Here is a 19,780-nt window from a genome sequence, read left to right on the forward strand (position 1 = left end):
CGGCTGTTTTCTGATAGAAACAGATAAAAAATGAGCAATGAACACCTTCATTTCTCAGTCGGGATTCAATTAGGACATCTTGTTCCAGGTTTTGTTTCCACTTTGCATCTTTTCAATTTCATGCTGTGTGATACTCACATTGCACGTCATCATCAAAAAAGGAGCTCACGTAATTTGCAGGGTCGTAATATGATGGAGGCAAATGTGGAGCAGGATGCGTTGGAAATGGAATTTAAATGACAGCCAGGTCTCCCCCACCTTTCTAAAATTGACTGGACACAGTGCATTACGCACGCGGCTCTGCAGTCGGTAATTGTAAAGATTACCTGTCATCCACTCGTGATTGTCTCTGCATCTGTTCAGCACCGCCTCTGTTTCCATCGACACATCTTTACAAGCCACACTCCGGAGAAGTGAATGAAAACATTCAGTTTAATAGAAAACGAGCGCCAGCCATGTCGCTTTGGTTTATTGTGCCGGAGAACAAGCAGCGCGTGCCATTTTTCAAGAGAGCGGAATTAATTAGGTGGAAAAACCCACACAGTCACTCTGATTTATAAAACGGGACAAAAGGAGGATTCAGATGGTGCTTTACTTCGTGAGCTGCTTTCTGTTTGGGTGGAGAGTCAAATCCACTCAATCGTGCATTGTATTTACCAGAGCTGGGCATCATAAGGCCCGGGGGCCATGTGTGGCCCTTTAGCTCAGCTCGACTGGCCCTCAGTGTCACTGGGAATCCTGAATCAAATGAAGATTACAGTTAATATTGGCTATATTGCATCTAAATTGCCACATTTTTCATCTTATTGGCCATTATTAGGTATAGTAAGGTATTAGGTATGTTAGGTATAGCACCTTGGGTAGCAGAGCTAACAATTGTCAGCCCACTAAATTTGACAAAACTCAAATTTATGTTTCAGCGCTCAAATGGTAATGCTGTTTCATGTGATCTTTTGGGAAATGAGTTGCTTGGTATAGACTAGCACTGTCAAACTTGGGCCCTTTCAAGGAAAAACTTGCATTGATCTATTTGTCTATTTGAACCCTTCTGTGACTTTTCCTTGTAGCCTTTCCCAGCCACATTTGTTCTTGACATCTTTGTTATCATCAGACATGATACGTCTTGGTCTCGTGTTAAAAACTGCTTATACCAGTGGAAAATATTTCTAAGAATCTTCAAGCTAGCAATCTGCCTCACAGTGAAATGAAATTGGCATTCTCATTGGTTGAAAATTGCAGCCAATCACTGATGTATTTGCCAATTCTTTATACAAGACACAATCCATTTCCTGTTGTTGAGACAGTAGTGGAACATTTGGTTTCAATATGATTCAATGATAATCTAACCTTTTCTTTGATTTTTCAATGGATTTAGTCGTTTCACAAAAATGACTCATTTGAATTTTAAATGAGCGGCAATCCGCAGGAAGTTGCCATCACTGTAAATCATTTATTGCATCCGACAATTGGTAATATATTTTCTTCATTAGACACTTGTCACTTTGTTGTTTCAAATGAGTTTTCACTTGCATGTCTTATTAACTGGATACAAATACTTACCTCGAGCTTTTGAGAATTTTTCTTGGATGATCATATGAAAGCAGTGAATAGAACTTCACAAAACCATCTCAAGGGACATATCTTTATTATGCCGTAGGGAAAAAAAATATTCCAATAATCCAATATGAATCTGTACAAGAATCTGTTCCTTTGAAAAAAAAAAAAAAAAAAAAAAGACTCCTCTTTTCTCCATCAGTAGTTCATCGATTCATTTATCCTCTGTTGGGGAAAAAAAAGTGTTTTCTCACTGCGAATAGAAACATGGCAACAATAGAAAAATAAGGTGAGATTGAATAGATCATCCATTAAGTCCAGCAGAGTCTGTGTCTGAAAGAAAGGCACGTCTTTGCAGATTTCAGTCTTGTTAAAGTTCTTTGTGATCCAGATTTCAGTCTCTAAAAAGCTCCGCGTTTCAGGGTTTTCCGCAGGGCGCTCAGGTTCCACCGTGCTCCTCACACCCTGCAGACAGGAGGAGACTTTTTAACTCACAGAATTTCAGTAGATAAGCTTGAGAGTTCAATGGCACACAGTTTTTTTTTCTCCCTTTCCCACCTTCTTCCCCATCAGAAGTGTGCGCTGTACGATTGGATTCTGGATGTTGCTGCGTGAGCGCCGACTGGCTTCTGCAGCCGTCAGCCGTCGCACCGGATCACTGCCGCGCCGCGGGGAATGTTTGTGAAGCCGTGTTGTTCACCCGTAGCTTCCAGTCTTATCTGAGCACAAGTGAGACGGAGGCGACGTTAACAGCTTGCAGCAAACTTCTGGGACAAACCCTGCGTACATCGCACAGCCACTTAGCGTCGTTAGCTCACGTTCCACAGAGCCGAGCAAGTCGTCTGGCCGGTCAACTCAACCAGGCATGACCAATCGCACCATGAATTATGAAACATCACAGCACATGAGAGTGTACCTGATCTTTAACGACGTTTAAAAATGCAGTTTTCATATAGTAAACTGAAATCAATCCCTATTCAGTCCAAGTACGACGTTTGCCTCCAGGATGTCATGGCTCCCAGTCCATGTTCTTGGTAGTTTTATTTTGACAATCACTGCAATAACAACCCAACTTCCACTAGAATGCTTGTGTTCTCCCATTGTTAATGTTTATAGCGGCTTGTTCTCCACACGCCTGTGTGTTTGGTTTCATTACAAACACAACCAACATAAGCAACTAGTGGCCTGGCATGCGACCTACATCATTTCTATGGAAACAGATGTAGTTTTCAAAATATTGGCATGTAAACGCAAACATTTTCTCAAACGACAACACAAAGACAATGTGTTTTCACCTGAAACACTGTCATGTAAATGTAACCTGACTGATTTAGAATCACACTTTATTTACATTTCCTTGAAAGAATTCAGATATGTTGATGGCAATACCAATAACTTAAGCAGATTTGTTGACAAATATTTCAAGTTGTGCATTTAGGATGGTGCTTGAAAAGGGTTTTGTGTCATGGACTACACTGGATAACCACACAGGATTAAACGTAATGTAGGAGGAAAATTGTGTCAAGAGCAGTTTTGGGGAGAAAGTTAGACATCCTGTTTCGACCATTGAACCATTTTCCAAACCGTTTGAATCTGTACACATGATTACATATCGCTGCAGCGTCGCTCACCTGAACAAAGAGGATCACTGGCGCGCGATCGTTTTCCTTGGAAGACGCTTCACCTTGCCGCGCAGTGGCCTCAGTTGTTGCCCCGGTTGAAGAGCTCCAGCACGGTGTCGTTGGTCCTCTCGAACAGCCACTGCTGGCTGAGGGAGGCGGAGTCGCATCTGTTCATGAAGACCCGCCGCTCGCTTGGACTGCTGTCGATACAGCTGTTACTGACGGGGTGGTACAGGCTCGTATCCTGCAGGGACGAGGCAACACACACACACACGCACACACACACACACACACACACTGATTGTAAAATAAATCTTTTCCATTTAACCCAGAAAATGTTGTAAAGTTCACACATCTGGTTCCCACAAGGAAGTCCAGGTTTAACAAATGAAGTGTGCTGTCATGTCAAGGACCTCATAAAGTGATTTAAAACTGGTATACACATGTACGCACACAAATATGTGAGACTTTGATGAATAAATATCTAATTTACTGAGTTCATTCACAGTTCCTGTTGCATCTATTGCAACATGTTTATCCATTTCAGCTTCCTGGAAAACATTAGCATCACTAATTAGCCTCCCGTATGTTTTTGTGGCTGTGAAATAGGATGAGTTGAGAGCGATCCCTGTTTTGCAGCTCTCTTTCTTTCCACGTACCTTCCTGTAGCGCCACAGCTGGTTCCCCTTCATGCCGTGACAGTCGTACAGCGTGACGGGGCTGCTGTGGGACACGGCGTCGAAGCACACCTTCCTGGTGTGCATGGGGTCGCCCACCCGGATGTCCTCCCTCCACCCGAACGTCAACACCTGCATGGAGCAAAGTCTCAGCTCAGATTGTTTTCACCGCTTTGCAGTGTAATCAAGATTTCAACAGAGAGATGTCCTGCCACAACAAGACTGTTGTCCAGGAAGACCAGCAGCTCCGAGCTTCGAGGACTGGAAATGAAACCCTCCCCAGCCGTTTTGGCTGGAAGTGTAATAAAGGCGCCTCACCTGTCCGTGGCTCCAGGCCACCTCCCCCCTCCCTTTCACGCAGCTCTCCAGGCGGATGGGGCTCCCAGACACAAAGTGTTTGATCTCCATGCACATCCCGCTGCCCACGTTTCGTATCTACATGACAAAAACACACAAACGCACAAAAAAACCATTCATGGAGTGGAAAACAATCACGGTGCGTAACTGCTCCGGGGAGGGCACAGTCATCGTTTTCTTTTATCCCAGGATGGATTTCTGAGCTGCTCCTTTTCTCCAACAACACATTTATTTTAAATTACCATGATTACGATTACTATTTCATTTTTCTGCACTCCCTTTGTAAAAGCCCCAAGGCATGTTTGGTACCTGGAAGTGTGGACTCGGGCTGCCCTGATGGGAGTTACAGCTGAGCCAAAATCCTGTTATTGCAAACATGTTTCATCACTGTGTCATGCCTTTTGTCAACCCCTACGATTGTTCTATCACTTTCTCCACCTCAGTGTGCTCGCCATAGTTCATATTAAGCTCAAAGTCTTTGTTTGATATACATTTTCTGAGCACAGACGTGAGAAAATGTGGATTTTTTTCTTTGTTACCACATTTCTTGGCAGACAGTTTTTAATTATATAAGTCCTGTTTATTTTTTTTTAACACATTATGTAAAAGTTGTAAGCATGTATTTGTGAGACGATGGTGTCAGGTCTCTGTGTCTGCCCTTGAGTGTCTCACCTCGTGTTTCCAATGAACCAATGATCTTCTCCCTCTGTGTGCTCCCATCATTGGGTTCCACCTGTGTCCACCCCTTCCCTGTGCATTTAAACCCTCTCCCTGTGTCGTCTTTGTCGGATCGCCTGGTCAACATGTCTCGCCTCTTGTAAACATGTGTGCCTTGTCTACGTGTTGCTCCTGTGTCCCTGCGGTTTCTTCATGTCTCTTGGACTTTGTTTCAATAAACCTGGTTTTTACGGAACTTCCTGAGTCTGCATTTGGGTCCCTTCTGCATAATCCTGACAGATGGTAGATAATTGACGTGTGGGAATGACAAGATGCATTCAAAATTAAACCGAAGCATCTCCAGCATGTGGAAGAACAATATGTCTCAATACACTGTTCCAGCTAGGCACGTTGTGTAATGAAATAAGCCAGCCAACAAATCAACCAACCAACCAATGAATCAACTAACAAAGCAGCCAACCAACCGATGAATCGACCAAAGAAATCAATGAACCAAAAAATCAACAGACGGATCGAGCAACCAACCAGTGGATTTATGTCTGTTTGCTTGTTGTTCTATTTCTATGCTATCCTTGTCTCTCCTTCTTCCCCCTCAACACAACCAGACAATCTCCTCGTCTGAGTCGAGTTCTGCAAGTTTCTTCCTGTTAAGAGACTCCACTGTCTCTTTTACTTGCTCATGTGGAATCATGTTTTTCTCTGTAAAAGTGCCTTTAAATGACTGTGTTTGAATTTTTTTTTGGGTTCTATAGAAATAAAATTGAATCGAATTCATTCAGATTACTCTTTCCTGTAGTGTGAACGTAGCCAGGGGTCTGTAGTAGTCACCTCTCCCCAGGCGGCAGCAGGGGGCTCCACCGGTGGGTAGTGTTTGGGTAGGTCCCAGGCCACCTCGCTCATGAACCACTTGAAGTTCTTACAGTTGAGTCGGTTCCTCAACTCCTTCTGTGCCGTCATGTCTCCGGCCGACAGGTGGCGGTACTCCGGCCGGCGCTGGTAGACATATTCGGCGTACTCGTCCATCCAGACTTCGGCCACACGCTTCAGGTTCTGGAAAAGAAAGGAAAGATAAAAGGATTTAACAAAGGCTTGTCAAACATCAGGCCCACAAGGAGCTTCAATCCTTCCATCAAACCACCAAGCAATTGAGTAGCGACACAACACAACAGTGAGACCTGAGCTGAGATATCAGTGAAAGCTAGCCAACGAGCATTAGCCTCAAAGTGGTGCGGTCAGGGTGAGTTTGTAAAAACACCCATAATGGAACAGCTATAGGAAAGGTGTTGTGGACATTTCACTGCATTTTGCGTCGTTAAAATTGTCTTTACATTGAAATCTCAGTCATTTTCTGTAGAAATTGTTTGGTTTTCTGTGAAAAAAACTTATATTCAAGGGATAATATGACACTATTTTTCCGGGTTGGCCCACTCAAGATGAAAATGAGCTGTTTGTGGTTCGTGCTTGTGTTTCTAGTGGTCAAGCAAAAACATTGCGGGACCACTGGACGACATTAAGTCACTATGAAAAGTTTCTCCTGAGACTAACTTGTGTTGAGTTTGACCTTGTTACATCGGTGATTCAGCCTCAGATATAGTTCTACATCAGTAGAAAAAGAAAAAAGATGAAAGAGAGTTGGAAATAAAGAAAAAAAGAACTCAGCTGATAAAGAAAGACTAATGAGATTTTGTGCAGGACCACCAGTGAGTTCATTGTCGGTGCTTTTATGTGAACGTCTTCACTCCATCTGCTCAGTTCGAGTCCATTCAGGGACATCATTATTCCACTGAGGCCCAGACCAAAATAACAACTATGAATAAATATATAAACAACTAAAAAGTGAAGCTGAAGCCTGGAACCTTTGGTCATACACTGAGCCAAGTTCCAGGCTGTGGTGCAGCCATGCATAATGAATCCACCTTCCTTGATTTAACGCTTTCGGATTGTTTCCCGTGCTGTGTACGTAGAAAACAAAACAAAGAAACTTCAGCTCAGTCTTTACAGAAGCACCTGTGACGGCTGCAAGCCGCGAACATTTATACCGCGTGAAGCTGCCTTTCACTTGGGGGCCTTTTTGTTTACTGATGCTGAGTCGACTATAAAGTGATTCTCCACATTGGGAGGAGAGATGAGCTTTAAAAGAAAACAAAAAGCTGCCATTTGTTGTTCTGCCCCACTTGAAGACTCAGTCACACTGTGCCCGTCCTCCACACATGTGAACAGAGTGTTTATGTCAAATTGTTTTAGGTTTTACAGTTTCACATTGTGTGTGTGAGTGTGTGTGTGTGTGTGTGTGTGTGTGTGTGTGTGTGTGTGTGTGTGTGTGTGTGTGTGTGTGTGTGTGTGTGTGTGTGTGTGTGTGTGTGTGTGTATGTGTGTGTGTGTGCGTGTATTTTCCAGCTGCTTTTCCCAGAGTCTTGCTTCAGAACATTTTCTGCTTTTCACATTTGAACACATTCCAGAGCATTACTGACACAAAAGTGCTGTTTTTTGTGCCACTGTGTGGAACAAGCACAACACACTCTCAAATCAGTTCTTCAAACCAGTCCTAATTTTTTTTTTTTACAACACATAAAAAAAAAAAAAAAAAAAAAAAAACTGCTGAAAAGCTCCTCAAAAAAAAGATCAAATCAATACAAACAAATGAATTTAAAAAGTAGGTTGTTGTGAAAAAAGATGAGTTCAAACAGAACAAAGTCTCCCTCGTCCTCCGTGACGTCCTGATCGACAGAATTATTCCACCAAAGTGCTCAGCAGCGTTTTCCAGGGTGTTACACCAGTTAGTAAAATGTACACAGAGGGACTGTTTCTGTACTTCATTAGGACAAATGTTTATCCATCCATCCATCCATTGTCTACCGCTTTATCCGGGGCCGGGTCGCGGAGGCAGCAGTCTGAGCAGAGTTGCCCAGACTTCCCTCACCCCAGACACTTCCTCCAGCTCTTCTGGTGGCACCCCAAGGCGTTCCCAGGCCATAGAGAGACATAGTCCCTCCAGCGTGTCCTGGGTCTGCCCCGAGGCCTCCTACCGGAGGGACATGCCCGGAACACCTCCCTGGGGAGGCGTCCATCCGAAATAGATGCCTGAGCCTCCTCAGCTGGCTCCTCTCGATGTGGAGGAGCAGCGGCTCTACTCCGAGCTCCTCCCTGGTGACTGAGCTCCTCACCCTATCTCTAAGGGTGACTGAGCTCCTCACCCTGTCTCTAAGGGTGACTGAGCTCCTCCCCGTATCTCTAAGGGTGACTGAGCTCCTCACCCTATCTCTAAGGGTGCGCCCAGCCACTAGGGACCTCGTTCTTTCGGTCATGACCCATAGTTCATGACCATAGGTGAGGGTAGGAACGAAGATTGACTGGTAAATCGAGAGCTTCGCTTTTTGGCTCAGCTCCTTCTTCACCACGACGGACCGATACAACGTCTGCATAACTGCAGATGCTGCACCGATCCGCCTGTCGATCTCACGCTCCATCTTTCCCCCACTCGTGAACAAGACCCCAAGATACTTGAACTCCTCCACCTGGGACAAGGACACTCCACCGACCTAAAGGGGGCAAGCCACCTTTTTCCGGTCGAGAACCATGGCCTCGGATTTAGAGGTGCTGATCCTCATCCCAGCTGCTTCACACTCGGCTGCGAACCGCGCAAGTGCACGCTGAAGGTCCAGGCTTGATGGGGCCAACAGAACCACATCATCCGCAAATAGCAGAGAGGAGATCCTGTGGTCCCCAAAGCAAACCCCCTCCGGCCCCCGGCTGTGCCGAGAGATTCCCTCCATGCAGGTGATGAACAGAACCAGTGACAAAGGACAGCCCTGCCGGAGGCCAACGTGCTGGGAACAGGTCCGACTGCAACTCACCGGGTGGCGTCTCTCCTCTCTTTCGATGTTTGTCCATGGGGTGTGTTGAACTGCATTTAGTGTGTTTATAACAGATACTTTGTAACGTAGAGGTTTTTTCTTAAGGCTCCGTATGTGCTTTATGGAGGACCATTCAAATGAAAATCGCATTGTTTTGAGTTTTTGTATCACTGATACAGCTTCAGAGCTGTTGTTAGTTGTTTATGTTATGATGTAATGTAATGGGAGTAAACAGACTTTGCATTGACAGAAGACCAAGTTGGATTTTTTATTACGGTGACTGGCAACTATAAAACTACCAAGTTCTTTTTGTTCATCTACTGAGCATGTGCAGGATCACTACATATGGCCGTGGAGCATGTGCAGTAGCTGTATTTTAGAAAAAACACAGCGGAAATTTTGTGTTTTCACTTGTGCTCCTGAAACTCTAGAGCATAACAGAGTTACGACTGTGATGGTTAAGAAGTTAAACATCCCACATAAATCCAGCGTGGTTTGATTGGAACGTCGATCAGTCTGATGAAGGCGTCAGATTAAAGTTCTGTGCCGTCCATCTCAGGTACAACACAGGCGCCATGACGACTTCACCCTGATACGAACCTCTATTATTCTCCCACAGCAGCAAACAGAGACTCTGACTGATCTGCTGTGTTGCATTTTGTCACAAACCATCGAGGCTCCGAGTATGAAGGATTACCTTCGCCAGGCTGATCCCACCGGGGACCTTGTAGGGGACGTACTTCCGATAGATGTGTCCTACCCTGGAGCAAGGGATGTCCTCCATCCGTCCACCACACATCCACACCTATAGAGAGGGACGGACACCTTCATCATACAAGACTTCATTCGCTTTAAGACTGTAAGACAAAGAGAAACGGCTGTTGAAGGAAGATGTAAGCTCAGTCAGGCTTTGTATTCATTCAAGTATTGAGACAGTTAAAAGTTAAGTACTTCATGTACATGCTGAAAACAAAGTACATGAATGTAAACGCACACACACATATATATATATATATACACACACACACACACACACACACACACACACACAGGGCCACGCAGGTGTTTAAATCTTATATATGAATGAAACACCCCAAACAAGTGAGTAAAAGGTGAGTGAAATGTATTAAATGTGATGTAATACAATAAAACACCGAGAAGAAAACTGTGAACTCAACCAAAAGACCAAAATGTCAAAACAGTTATTTTAAATATGAGAATCACATATTAAAAAAAGAAAAAAAAAAACCCGGTGTGAATTGTGAGAGAAAAGAGAACAAGAAATAACAAAATATCATTTTTCTTAAACTACTACGATTAAATAGATTATGAATACAGGTTAACTGTATATATATTTTAAAAAAACATACTCAGTATCAGTAACAATATCAAGGGGAAAAAAATCTACAAGAACCAGATACAAGAGAAAATGGACTAATATTGTCCAAATACATACATACATACATACATATATACATAATACAAGTGGATAAGTAAATAAAAATACTAATATAACATGGTGCATATAATGTGTTGACATCCAGTTCACAAAATGCTACTGTTTACAAAATTCATCCATCCATCCATCCATCCATCCATCCATCCATCCATCCATCCATCCATCCGGGGTTCTCTTGAGGTGACAGTGTCAAGCTGACCACTGTACCACTATGTCGTCTCATGAAGAAGCAGATAAACCAAATTAATCAATTTGAGAGGCTTTTAGCTGGACTTGTGTTACGAGGGAAAATACAATAGGAATAATTTTCAGAAAAGCAACACATGGAGCCTCCTTGGAACACATTTTCAAACCATTCAAAGGTTTTCATGTGTTTTCAGCACCTTAATGTAACGACAACAGGGAACTGAATGTCTCTTTGAGCACTTCACCCTCCTTTCATTTCTGTCTGACACAACAGTCGTCCAGCAGCGGCTCCTCATTCAATTCTCTTACTGGAGAAAGAGAGAAAGAATCCTACGAGGAGGAGGAAGGAGAAAGGAAGACTTAAAGATAGCCCTTTTTAAAAGGAGGGCTTTGTTTTGAGAGACAATGGGAGAAGGGAAAGTGTGGAAATGAAAAGCTGGATTAAAACATGAAAGCAGCCGAGGAATGAATGAGTGGAGTCTGTGGTGAGCATGGTTTATTTACACTGTCTGTCGGTTCAGAGGCAGGAAGTGACAGGAGCACACTCGATGGAAGCAACGGAACATAAAAACACACATTTTACTCTCTGATTGAAACAAAACACTCCTTTGGTTTGGAGTCTGCATTCTCCCTCCATTTACGCAACAAAGTTTTCAAGTGAAAACGGAAAAATATGTTGAGTTGTCTGTGGTGATTTAAAGGACAATTGCACTCAGAGGGAATGAAAACTATGGAGCTAGATCCAGGCCAAAATATTTGTTCATTTGAAAGAAAAATGTGTTTAAAAAAAAAATAAAAAAAATTAGAAACTGAATGCTCAAGGTTTGATCTTCAATTTTGAAAAATTAAAAACACTGTACAAATTTTTTTTAAAAAAGTGTTTTTTCACTTTACATATAATTTTGTTTCAGCTCTGAAATTCTTTTGATAAAATCCTTTATTTTCATTTTCCAGTCTTAAACACATTTTTTTTTAAATGCAGGTGTTATTTTTTTCAGTTGCCGATTTGATGTTTTCAGATTAAGATCTTGTTTTTTTCACATTCAAATTCTGTTTTCAAGTTTCCCATTTTGTTTCCACTTTCTAAACTTTCAGATCATATTTTTTCAGGTTCAAACTTTTGCCCGGTTCTGGTGTGGGGGCGTGGCTTCCACTAACTCCATAGAAAATGCTCCGACCCTGAAAAGTAACCCTGAAATAATCTTGAACTGAAATTTACCATAATACTGAGGCTATTCTAACCCCGAACGTAACCTCGCTCTGGACTTAACCTAACCCCCAACCATTAATTTACCTTAATCCTGATCTTAACCCAAGCCTAACGCTGAACTTAACCTAACCCTGTCTCTGAATTAAACCCAAATCTGAACTAAACCAAACCATAATCCTGAACTTAAGCAAACTGTAACTCTAAACTTAGCCTCAGCCAGAAATTAATGTAATAATAGCCCCAAACATAACCTAAACATGAACTTGACCTAACTCTTACCATAAAGTGACCACAAAACATATTTTCTAAATCTATTTCCTTGAGGGGGAAAAGCGTTCCAGTGGTTACCAAGCATTCATAGTCCAAACTCCAAGTGACTTTATCTGATCATTTAGTGACTGACTCTGTGACTCCACATTAAACCGAGTCCTCATGAGAATTGTAACTTTAATCCCTCAGACTGAACTTAACCCAGTTTAACTGTAAAACTAGTCTAATCCCAGAACTCTGGCGATAGAAAACTTAACTTTGTACCCTGAAGAAGGAAACTTGATGTGAAAGGATAATGTGAATGTACAATAACGCCGGGATGATGACAAATTGAGTGGTTTTCACGTCATTTAAATCTTTTAGATATAAAACACATTTCATTCAATCTTCCTCGGAAATTGTCTTTCAGTGTTTTTAACTCTGAGGGAGAAATAGTCTCATTCTAAATTAATAATGGATTCACTTTAAATTATTTCAGCACCGTGTTCTTGTATTTAAAATACCATTCTGACAATCTGGTGGGCAACACAAGCTAAATATTTCAAATATCTGAAAGAAACTAAAGCGAAATGAAACGCTTCATTTTTGTCGGCTGCCATTTGTAGCATTAAGTAAAAAAAAACGTGTACCTTGGCGCAAAGCTTTAAATGTCTCTATAAACCTGAAGCCAGCATCTAAAAGTCAGGACCACAGAGGTGTCACGGCCCCGTGTTAACATCGCACTCGTCAGTTCAGCCGCAGAAAAGCTCCACCGGCAGTGAACCGGCTCAGATCGCGAGGCCGATGAGAAACTACAGAATTCACTCTGGCTGCATGAATAAAACATGATGCTGCAAGACAGAACTCAAAGAGCAACAAAAAGTTCAATTGCCTCAATTGGTGTTCAAGAATAAATAAAACCTCAGTGCACACAGTTGGATTTTCACAGTTTTGGTCATCTGATTCACTTCAGGTAGACAAGTGAGCACAATAACAGTAAACGATGTACACTGTTCTTTTTAAGGCAAAACATACTTTTAACATGTTTCAATGGTGTTAAACAATGTCAGAAATATGTTAGAAAAACCTAACTGCCTGAAAGCTTATTGATCTAGCTAATGACATGGTTTCCGCGTACGTAAATCGCAGCTGTTAGCATCAAATGCTAACAGGTTTGTTCAAATTAGCTGAAATTTGGAGGGTGGCCTCGTGGTGGCGCTGCGATCGAGAATCACTAGCTAATGACATGGTTTCCTCGTACTTTTGACCCCGCCACGGCCTCGCTCGGCAGCAGGGGGCGGCAGGTGGCAGGCACAATAACATTTCCGCCGGAATTTTCGAGTTGATCTTATCATCCTGTGAGCTTTTCTTATGATGTCATCAGTATAGCTATTATTTATAGTGGATCGTATAACATCAAATATACGCCCAAATCGAGCAAATTGTGACACAAGTGCCAAATTTGACACAGTGGTAGAGATTTGAATAGCTACTAATTCTATCCAATTTGCCACTTGAAAATGCAAGATGGCTGCCATTTTGCAAGATGGCCATCATGGAGACCAGTAGAAATGTAAATTCAGCCATTCACTTGAATATAGATTATACTGTATATTATGTATATAGAATCGGTTTTGGCACTTGAAATGCACTGGAATTGACCTTTGTAGCAATTTTGCGCACTGCATCATATGACTCTTCAAATTGGTCACATGTAGGTAGTATACTAGTATATACAAGTGCTTGGGGGGCATGGGCTTGGTGGTATACCAGCACATTTGTGTCAGCAGTCTGCCACATCCTCTAGATGAGCTGCTGGCACTGGTCCTTGCCATCAGGTCAGCTCTCATCTGCAGCTCAAAGAAGTTGCTTGTGCACGGTGACTGCCACACACACAGTAAACGACATTGGCTTGTGGGCTAAACATACAGAGGGTGAGGGTAACATGCAGAGGTTCTGTGTGTGAAGGAGTTTATTTCGCTTTCGTGTTTCTTGGCAGCCATCTTGGAAAAAATGTCCACTATCTTGAATTCTCATGTTCCTATTTAAGCCTCAATGTCATCATGATGGAAAGCTGACATATTATGACCAGAATTAGCGTAGTTGTAAATGTAATTGTGAGTACAATTGAGTAAATGTAAGCCTTTCTATGAGAAAAGTCCATTCAGTAAGCCCATTTTGGTGGCTATCTTGGATGTGTGCATGGCAAATCGGATAGAATTTAAGACCATGCTCCAAAGGACAATTTTTCCAAATTCATGATTTTTCCATCATCTGCATTGCTATTAGGCCCCGTTTACACATTTCCAAGACTCTTTTTACATGACTATGGCACTGCAACATTGTTTTGTTTGTTCCGTTTATGTGTAAACTGACGTTATTTGAGCCTGACCTCAGTTTTGTCTCCAACATCAAAAAGGTTATCTGGTCCTGTTTCCTCCAAATCCGACTGATCTCCAAATTGAAGCCAATGCTTTCTCGACCAGATTTGGTAAAAAATTAATTCAGTGCGTCATCTTCACCCGCCTTGAAGACTGCAACTCCCTCCTATCTGGTGTCCCTTCAAAACTCCTCCATCGCCTCCAACTGGTCCAAAATGCAGCAGCCAGGCTTCTTACTGGTTTTAACAGGTGACAACACATCACACCTGTACTGGCTTCCCTCCAATGGATCCCTGTCTGTTTTAGATTTTGAATTTCGACAAAGCTAATTACTTTTTAAAGCTCTTCATGGTCTGGCGCCCAGTTATATTACTGACCTGGTGACCCAGTACAAGCCTGCTCACAGCCTTAGATCCTCAGGTGGATCCCTACCAGTCATCTCAAAGTCAAAACTTAAATCTAAGGGTGACCGTGCTTCTCCACCAGGGCGGCGCCCCTCCACTTTGGAACGACCTTCCAGAGGAGATAAGGCTCTCAGAATCAGTAACTTCTTTTAAATCTCTTTTAAAAACCCACTTTTACAGACTCTCTTTTAATTGAAGCCTCCATTTTTAATAAATGTTGCCCCTTTTATCTTTCTACATGCTCTCTCCCAAGGCCACCTACGCCAGTGGTGTTTTGTCGGCAATAATAATAATAACAATAATAATTTCTGTCTATAATTCTCTATTTTTTTGATGACCACCTACCCGTCTCTTTGATTGCTTTCCTGTCTCGCCTCACTTTCTGTTTGTGTTTTTACTGTAAAGCACTTTGTGCAATATTTGGTTCTGAAAAGTGCTATATAAATAAATGTATTATTATTATTATTATTATTATTGTCAATTATATTATATTTTATGAAGTTTGCTCAGGCAAAGTATTCATAATATAATTTTAATCCAAACCATTTTTTTCTTCAGCTGTATCCATCTTTTATAGCAATGCATTAAACTGAGAGTAGTGTGTGGGTGGAGCCAGTCCCAGCAGACTGTGTCCATGAAAGTTTGATTATTTCTGCGTCTGGAGCAGCTCAGAGACACACGGCTCTCCAATCCACCAGTCCCCGGGAGGTCCAACCATTTTCATGCACTTTTGATCGCTTATTATGTTTTTAATGTGTTTTTCTTGGCTGCTACCTTCTTTATCCATGAAAGAAATGAAAGTTAATGGCTTTTTATTGTTGACAGCTTTAAGTAGATCAAAATAAATTGATGCAAGAGTGAAAAACATCATGAACACGTAATGATTAGTAATGGCCAGAATGAGTAATGGGCGTATAGGAAATTGCCATTTGGATTGTTTACTAAGAAATTTGGTCTGACGACTACAATCATGAATAAGTCACAGTGCACATGGTCTGTCTTGTCAAGTCTGATGTTGTCTCTAGTTGCATGGTCCTTGAGTTCTCCTCCTCATGTCTGATTGCTGCTCCCTGCCCTGATGTGTTTCACCTGAGTGTCTGATCATCTTCACCCATTTTCCACCCAGAACTTGTAGTAAACGGTGAATTCTTTCCCTCATCACTATGACTGCGTCTCTGCAAACTCTTCAACACTCTGATGCCGCATGACGCCTCAGCTGACTTCAACTGCCTTTTACCCTTGTACTGTAATAATGCCCTGTTTCCATCACGTTTTCAAGTGAAAACAGAAAACGTTTGTTGTATTTTTTTGGTCCATTTACACAAGAACGGGTGGCTGGTCATTGAAAATGTAACGTTCTGATGAAACAAGAGTTTCCAGAAACGTTGCCACTGGTCATGTGCACCACAGCCATAGTAAATAGTTCTTCTGCACATGCTCAGTAGAGTCAATCAGACTAATGTTTCCTTCGTGGTGACCATATTCTCCGGGCATTTGGTAATTTTATTTTGACAGTCACCGTATTAACACTCCAACTTGGTCATTTGTACACTAGTCATTGTTCTCTGCTGTGTGTGTGTGTGTGTGTGTGTGTGGTTTCATTACTACAAGAAACACCAACACCAACTTGTGGTCCAACATACGGACTACATTATCAGTGTTTCTGTGGTCGTTTTCAAAATGTTGGCGAAAGACAAACAAAGACTAAAATCTTGTCGTGTCAAAGCTCAAACCTGTGTTTTCTTGAATATTGAAATGTTTCCATAGTAACACAAGTAGATGTGATGCTGTTAGACATTCTGGATCAAATCAAGGCCGTTAATATTTCACACTCCGTTTCTGCAACATGCAGCTGGGAAGTTTGGCTGCAGAAATATACAAACTCCTCCGTCAGTCTCATGCGTTGCACGACCTTCTTGGCCAGAAAATCAGTTCGTATGTGCCCTCTTTGCTCTGTGAGTCTGCAGGTCTGATGTTATCTGACTGTGCGAGCAGGAAACGCCTGCCGTTCCCACGCCAGCGTCACCAGGACGGAGCTTCAGATTAACTGCGATTGCGTTTCACATGGCAGCAGACCCGCCTGTCGGAGGGAGCAGCAGTTTGGTTGTAAGGATTAGTACCAGAGCCTGTTAATCTCCTCACCTCAGGAGACTGGCTGTCTGTACTGTATCAGCTAATGGGGATCTTAATAAAAAGGAAACCAAATTGAATATCTGAGCGCACGCAGTCAACTTAAGTGGTACAGCAAGACATGCGGTGATAGCAGAATTTAATAGCGTGATAATCTGGGGCCAAAATAATAACCTTGGTCTGGGGATATTATCTCACTAATTACTTCAATGAGATGAAAATCTTGAAAAACATAAGAGCGTCTCTCCGAAGCCCGGAGGTCATGGACGAGCGTTTTTCATCGACTTTGAATATATGAAATTATCACTTTTTGCTCGACGGAATGAAAACAGACGTATGATACTTCAGGTGGAATTATACATCTGCATCACTGGGTGGTCCGGCTTTAGAGGAGTTCAGGAGCTTTAGTTTTTACTTTGATTTCAGTCCAGACCAAACCAGGGCTGCATGTTTCTGTGTTTGGTGTAACGTCATGACTATCATGAATGAAAACAACTGAATGAGATTTCAGTGGGCTTTTCAAAATGTCTGTCTCTTTTTGTCCTGCCCACGACTTTCAGCATCAGTTGTCACCAGGCACTTTTAAATAACTGAGGCTCGGTGTACACGTTTCGGTGAAAATGCTTCTGTTCAGAAGGTTTTGCATTCACACTGCCCATTTCCACGGAAAAAGCAGGAAATCCCATGGAGTTAGCACATTTGGCCACAACTGTTCGTTTTTGTCATGAAACCACACGCACATGCAGCAGAGAACAATACGCTGGACAGACGACCAAGTTGAATTGTTATCATGGTGAGTGTCAAAATAAAGGTAGCAAGTCCAGGAGAATATAGACTTGGAGTCATGACACCACGGAGGAAACATTGCTCTTATTGTTTATCTACTGAGTTTGTACAGAAGAACTAGTTACTACAGCTCAAGTACACAAACGCAAATGTTTTAAAAAAGTCGCATTGTGACGGGCGAAGTTCCACCTTGGGAGCCATTTTCAAAAGTTTAGTTTTCAGTGGCTCCAGGCACCGTTGTCGTGGAAATGGACGCCCAAAACACGACAAAAAGTTTGCTTTTACATGTGAAATCGTTGCAGTGGAAACGTGCAATAAAAGTTTTGGTGGCTGAAACTTTCATGGTTCAAGACATATGTTGAGTCGTGACTCATTCAGTTTCATCGCTGTTTGTGCATTAATAGATACTTAAAATTTAAAATTGGGAAATTCCCATTTCTCATTTGGGAGAATTCATGTGAGAAGAACAAACGGCCTAACCATTTACAACGGCGCTTCCACCGTCTTCACAGGGACGAAGCTTTTCCTCTGTTTACACGACGGCAGAGTCAAAGCATTTGAGAAAAGTTCCACCTTGGGAGCCCTCCCAAGCACCCATGTTGTGTAAACAGTCACACAAAGCACAAGGAAATCCCGGCTTTTTCACTTGAAAACATTCTACTTCTATTTCTACTTTGCTGACATAATGGAGTTTCTGATATTGAGCTGTAGAGTTGTAAACAGAAGACACATATGTCCCTTTCTGATGTATATAATATGGAAAGAAACTTGAATAACCTCCACAGCAGTTCTGGACCGGTATTTTTAGCTGAGTGGTAAAAAAAACTGCAGCAGCAGAACTTTTGTCATTGTGTGTACACACACACACACACACACGCGCGCACCGCACAGGACGTGGCAAAGCGCACCAAGGACCAACCAATGTCACGCCGTCCCACAACAGGAAGTACGGTAAAAATGTAGGCGGGGTTGTGGACGACTTGCAGACGTCCAGCGAAGAACACTGAAGCGGCCGTCTTGTGACTCAGGTTGAACTTTGTCATTGTGAACAGCAGCGTCCAGCTCCTGCTGAAGCTCCTCCTGCTGTTCCTGAGAGGAGCGACACAACACCGCGGTACACCTCGTGAAAAGACCGTGATGTTGTGTCGCATCGACATTTCAATAAACCCAGTTAACAAAACCACCAGTGACCACAAAGTGACCCATGTAAACAACAACGGAGTGTTACGGCCGATAACATAATTAAATATTGCAGGTAAGTCGAGAGTGACGATCGTATCTACCAATCAGCACTCCTCCTCACAGACCCGGTACTCGGTGCTCGGTACCTCAACGGAGGGGTGTGGGAAAAACGTAGCTGGCGGTTGGGGGTTCTTTCCGTACCATCCACAGCTTTTCAGTGGGGCCACGCGAAAACCCGTCCCGCCCTGCGACAGAAAGCGCCGTGGAACCGCGTCTTTATTCTCGTTATTGCGGCGCACCAACCCAGCCTCACAGATAGCAAGATAGATAGATATTGAGCAGATAGCAATCAGTGATGCCGGTAACGTGTTAATTAGTAACGCGTTACTCTCATATGACCACTTTTTCAATAACTAGTAATCTAATACGTTACTATTTCCAAACCAGTAATCAGATTAAAGTTACTTGTCCAAGTCACTGCATCTATTGTAGAGTCCCGCAAGACGAGTTTCTTGTCTGCAAAGCCACTTCATGATTAAACAGAACCAGACGCTCCTCCCTTCTCCTCCAAACTGACACAGACCCACACAGCGCATGCAGACACTGCACGCTCACCTGACCCGCCCCCTTCTCCACTCTCAGCCAATCACAGGTCAACTCACTCTCGCCGTGCGTTTCAGGCGACACAAAACAATTGGAACCAAATGAAGTCGCGTAGAGCAGGCAGTGCAAATAAATAGTGCAACAACAGACTACAACTATATCTTCTGGGTAAATAAATAGTAGTAATTGTAAAAATGTGACAATAAAACAAATGAGTCAGATATAAATAGAACAAAGAACAAAGGTCAAAGGTTAAACATGTATAAACATGGTGCAGGAGGCCGGGATCAGCAGAGGTTTTGGCAAAACAGGTTGTAATGTTTATGTTCAGTTGATGAGGGGTGTTGTCAGCAGCTGCTGAAAGTAACTAAAATAGCACTTTGCAATCTACCTCAGTTACTTTTAAAAACAAGTAATTGGTAAAAAGTAACTAGGTTACTTTTTAAAG

General features: G+C 42.6%; 1 protein-coding gene across 1 annotated transcript in view; it reads right to left on the reverse strand.

Annotated features, from left to right (window-relative positions):
- Positions 1–3,255: 3,255 nt before the first annotated feature.
- Positions 3,256–19,780, reverse strand: part of LOC308139061 (polypeptide N-acetylgalactosaminyltransferase 10-like) — a gene marked incomplete at both ends in the record, with an annotated part of 85,836 nt that continues 69,311 nt past the window's right edge. Inside the window, 5 exons of the mRNA XM_080508387.1 lie at positions 3,256–3,420; positions 3,836–3,985; positions 4,172–4,288; positions 5,717–5,938; positions 9,440–9,547. Of these exons, the coding sequence (XP_080364513.1) occupies positions 3,256–3,420; positions 3,836–3,985; positions 4,172–4,288; positions 5,717–5,938; positions 9,440–9,547 (762 nt within the window). The remainder of the gene's footprint in view (positions 3,421–3,835; positions 3,986–4,171; positions 4,289–5,716; positions 5,939–9,439; positions 9,548–19,780) is intronic.

The sequence above is a fragment of the Blennius ocellaris genome, assembly GCF_963422515.1.
Source record: "Blennius ocellaris genome assembly, chromosome: 14".
Lineage (NCBI taxonomy): Eukaryota > Metazoa > Chordata > Actinopteri > Blenniiformes > Blenniidae > Blennius > Blennius ocellaris.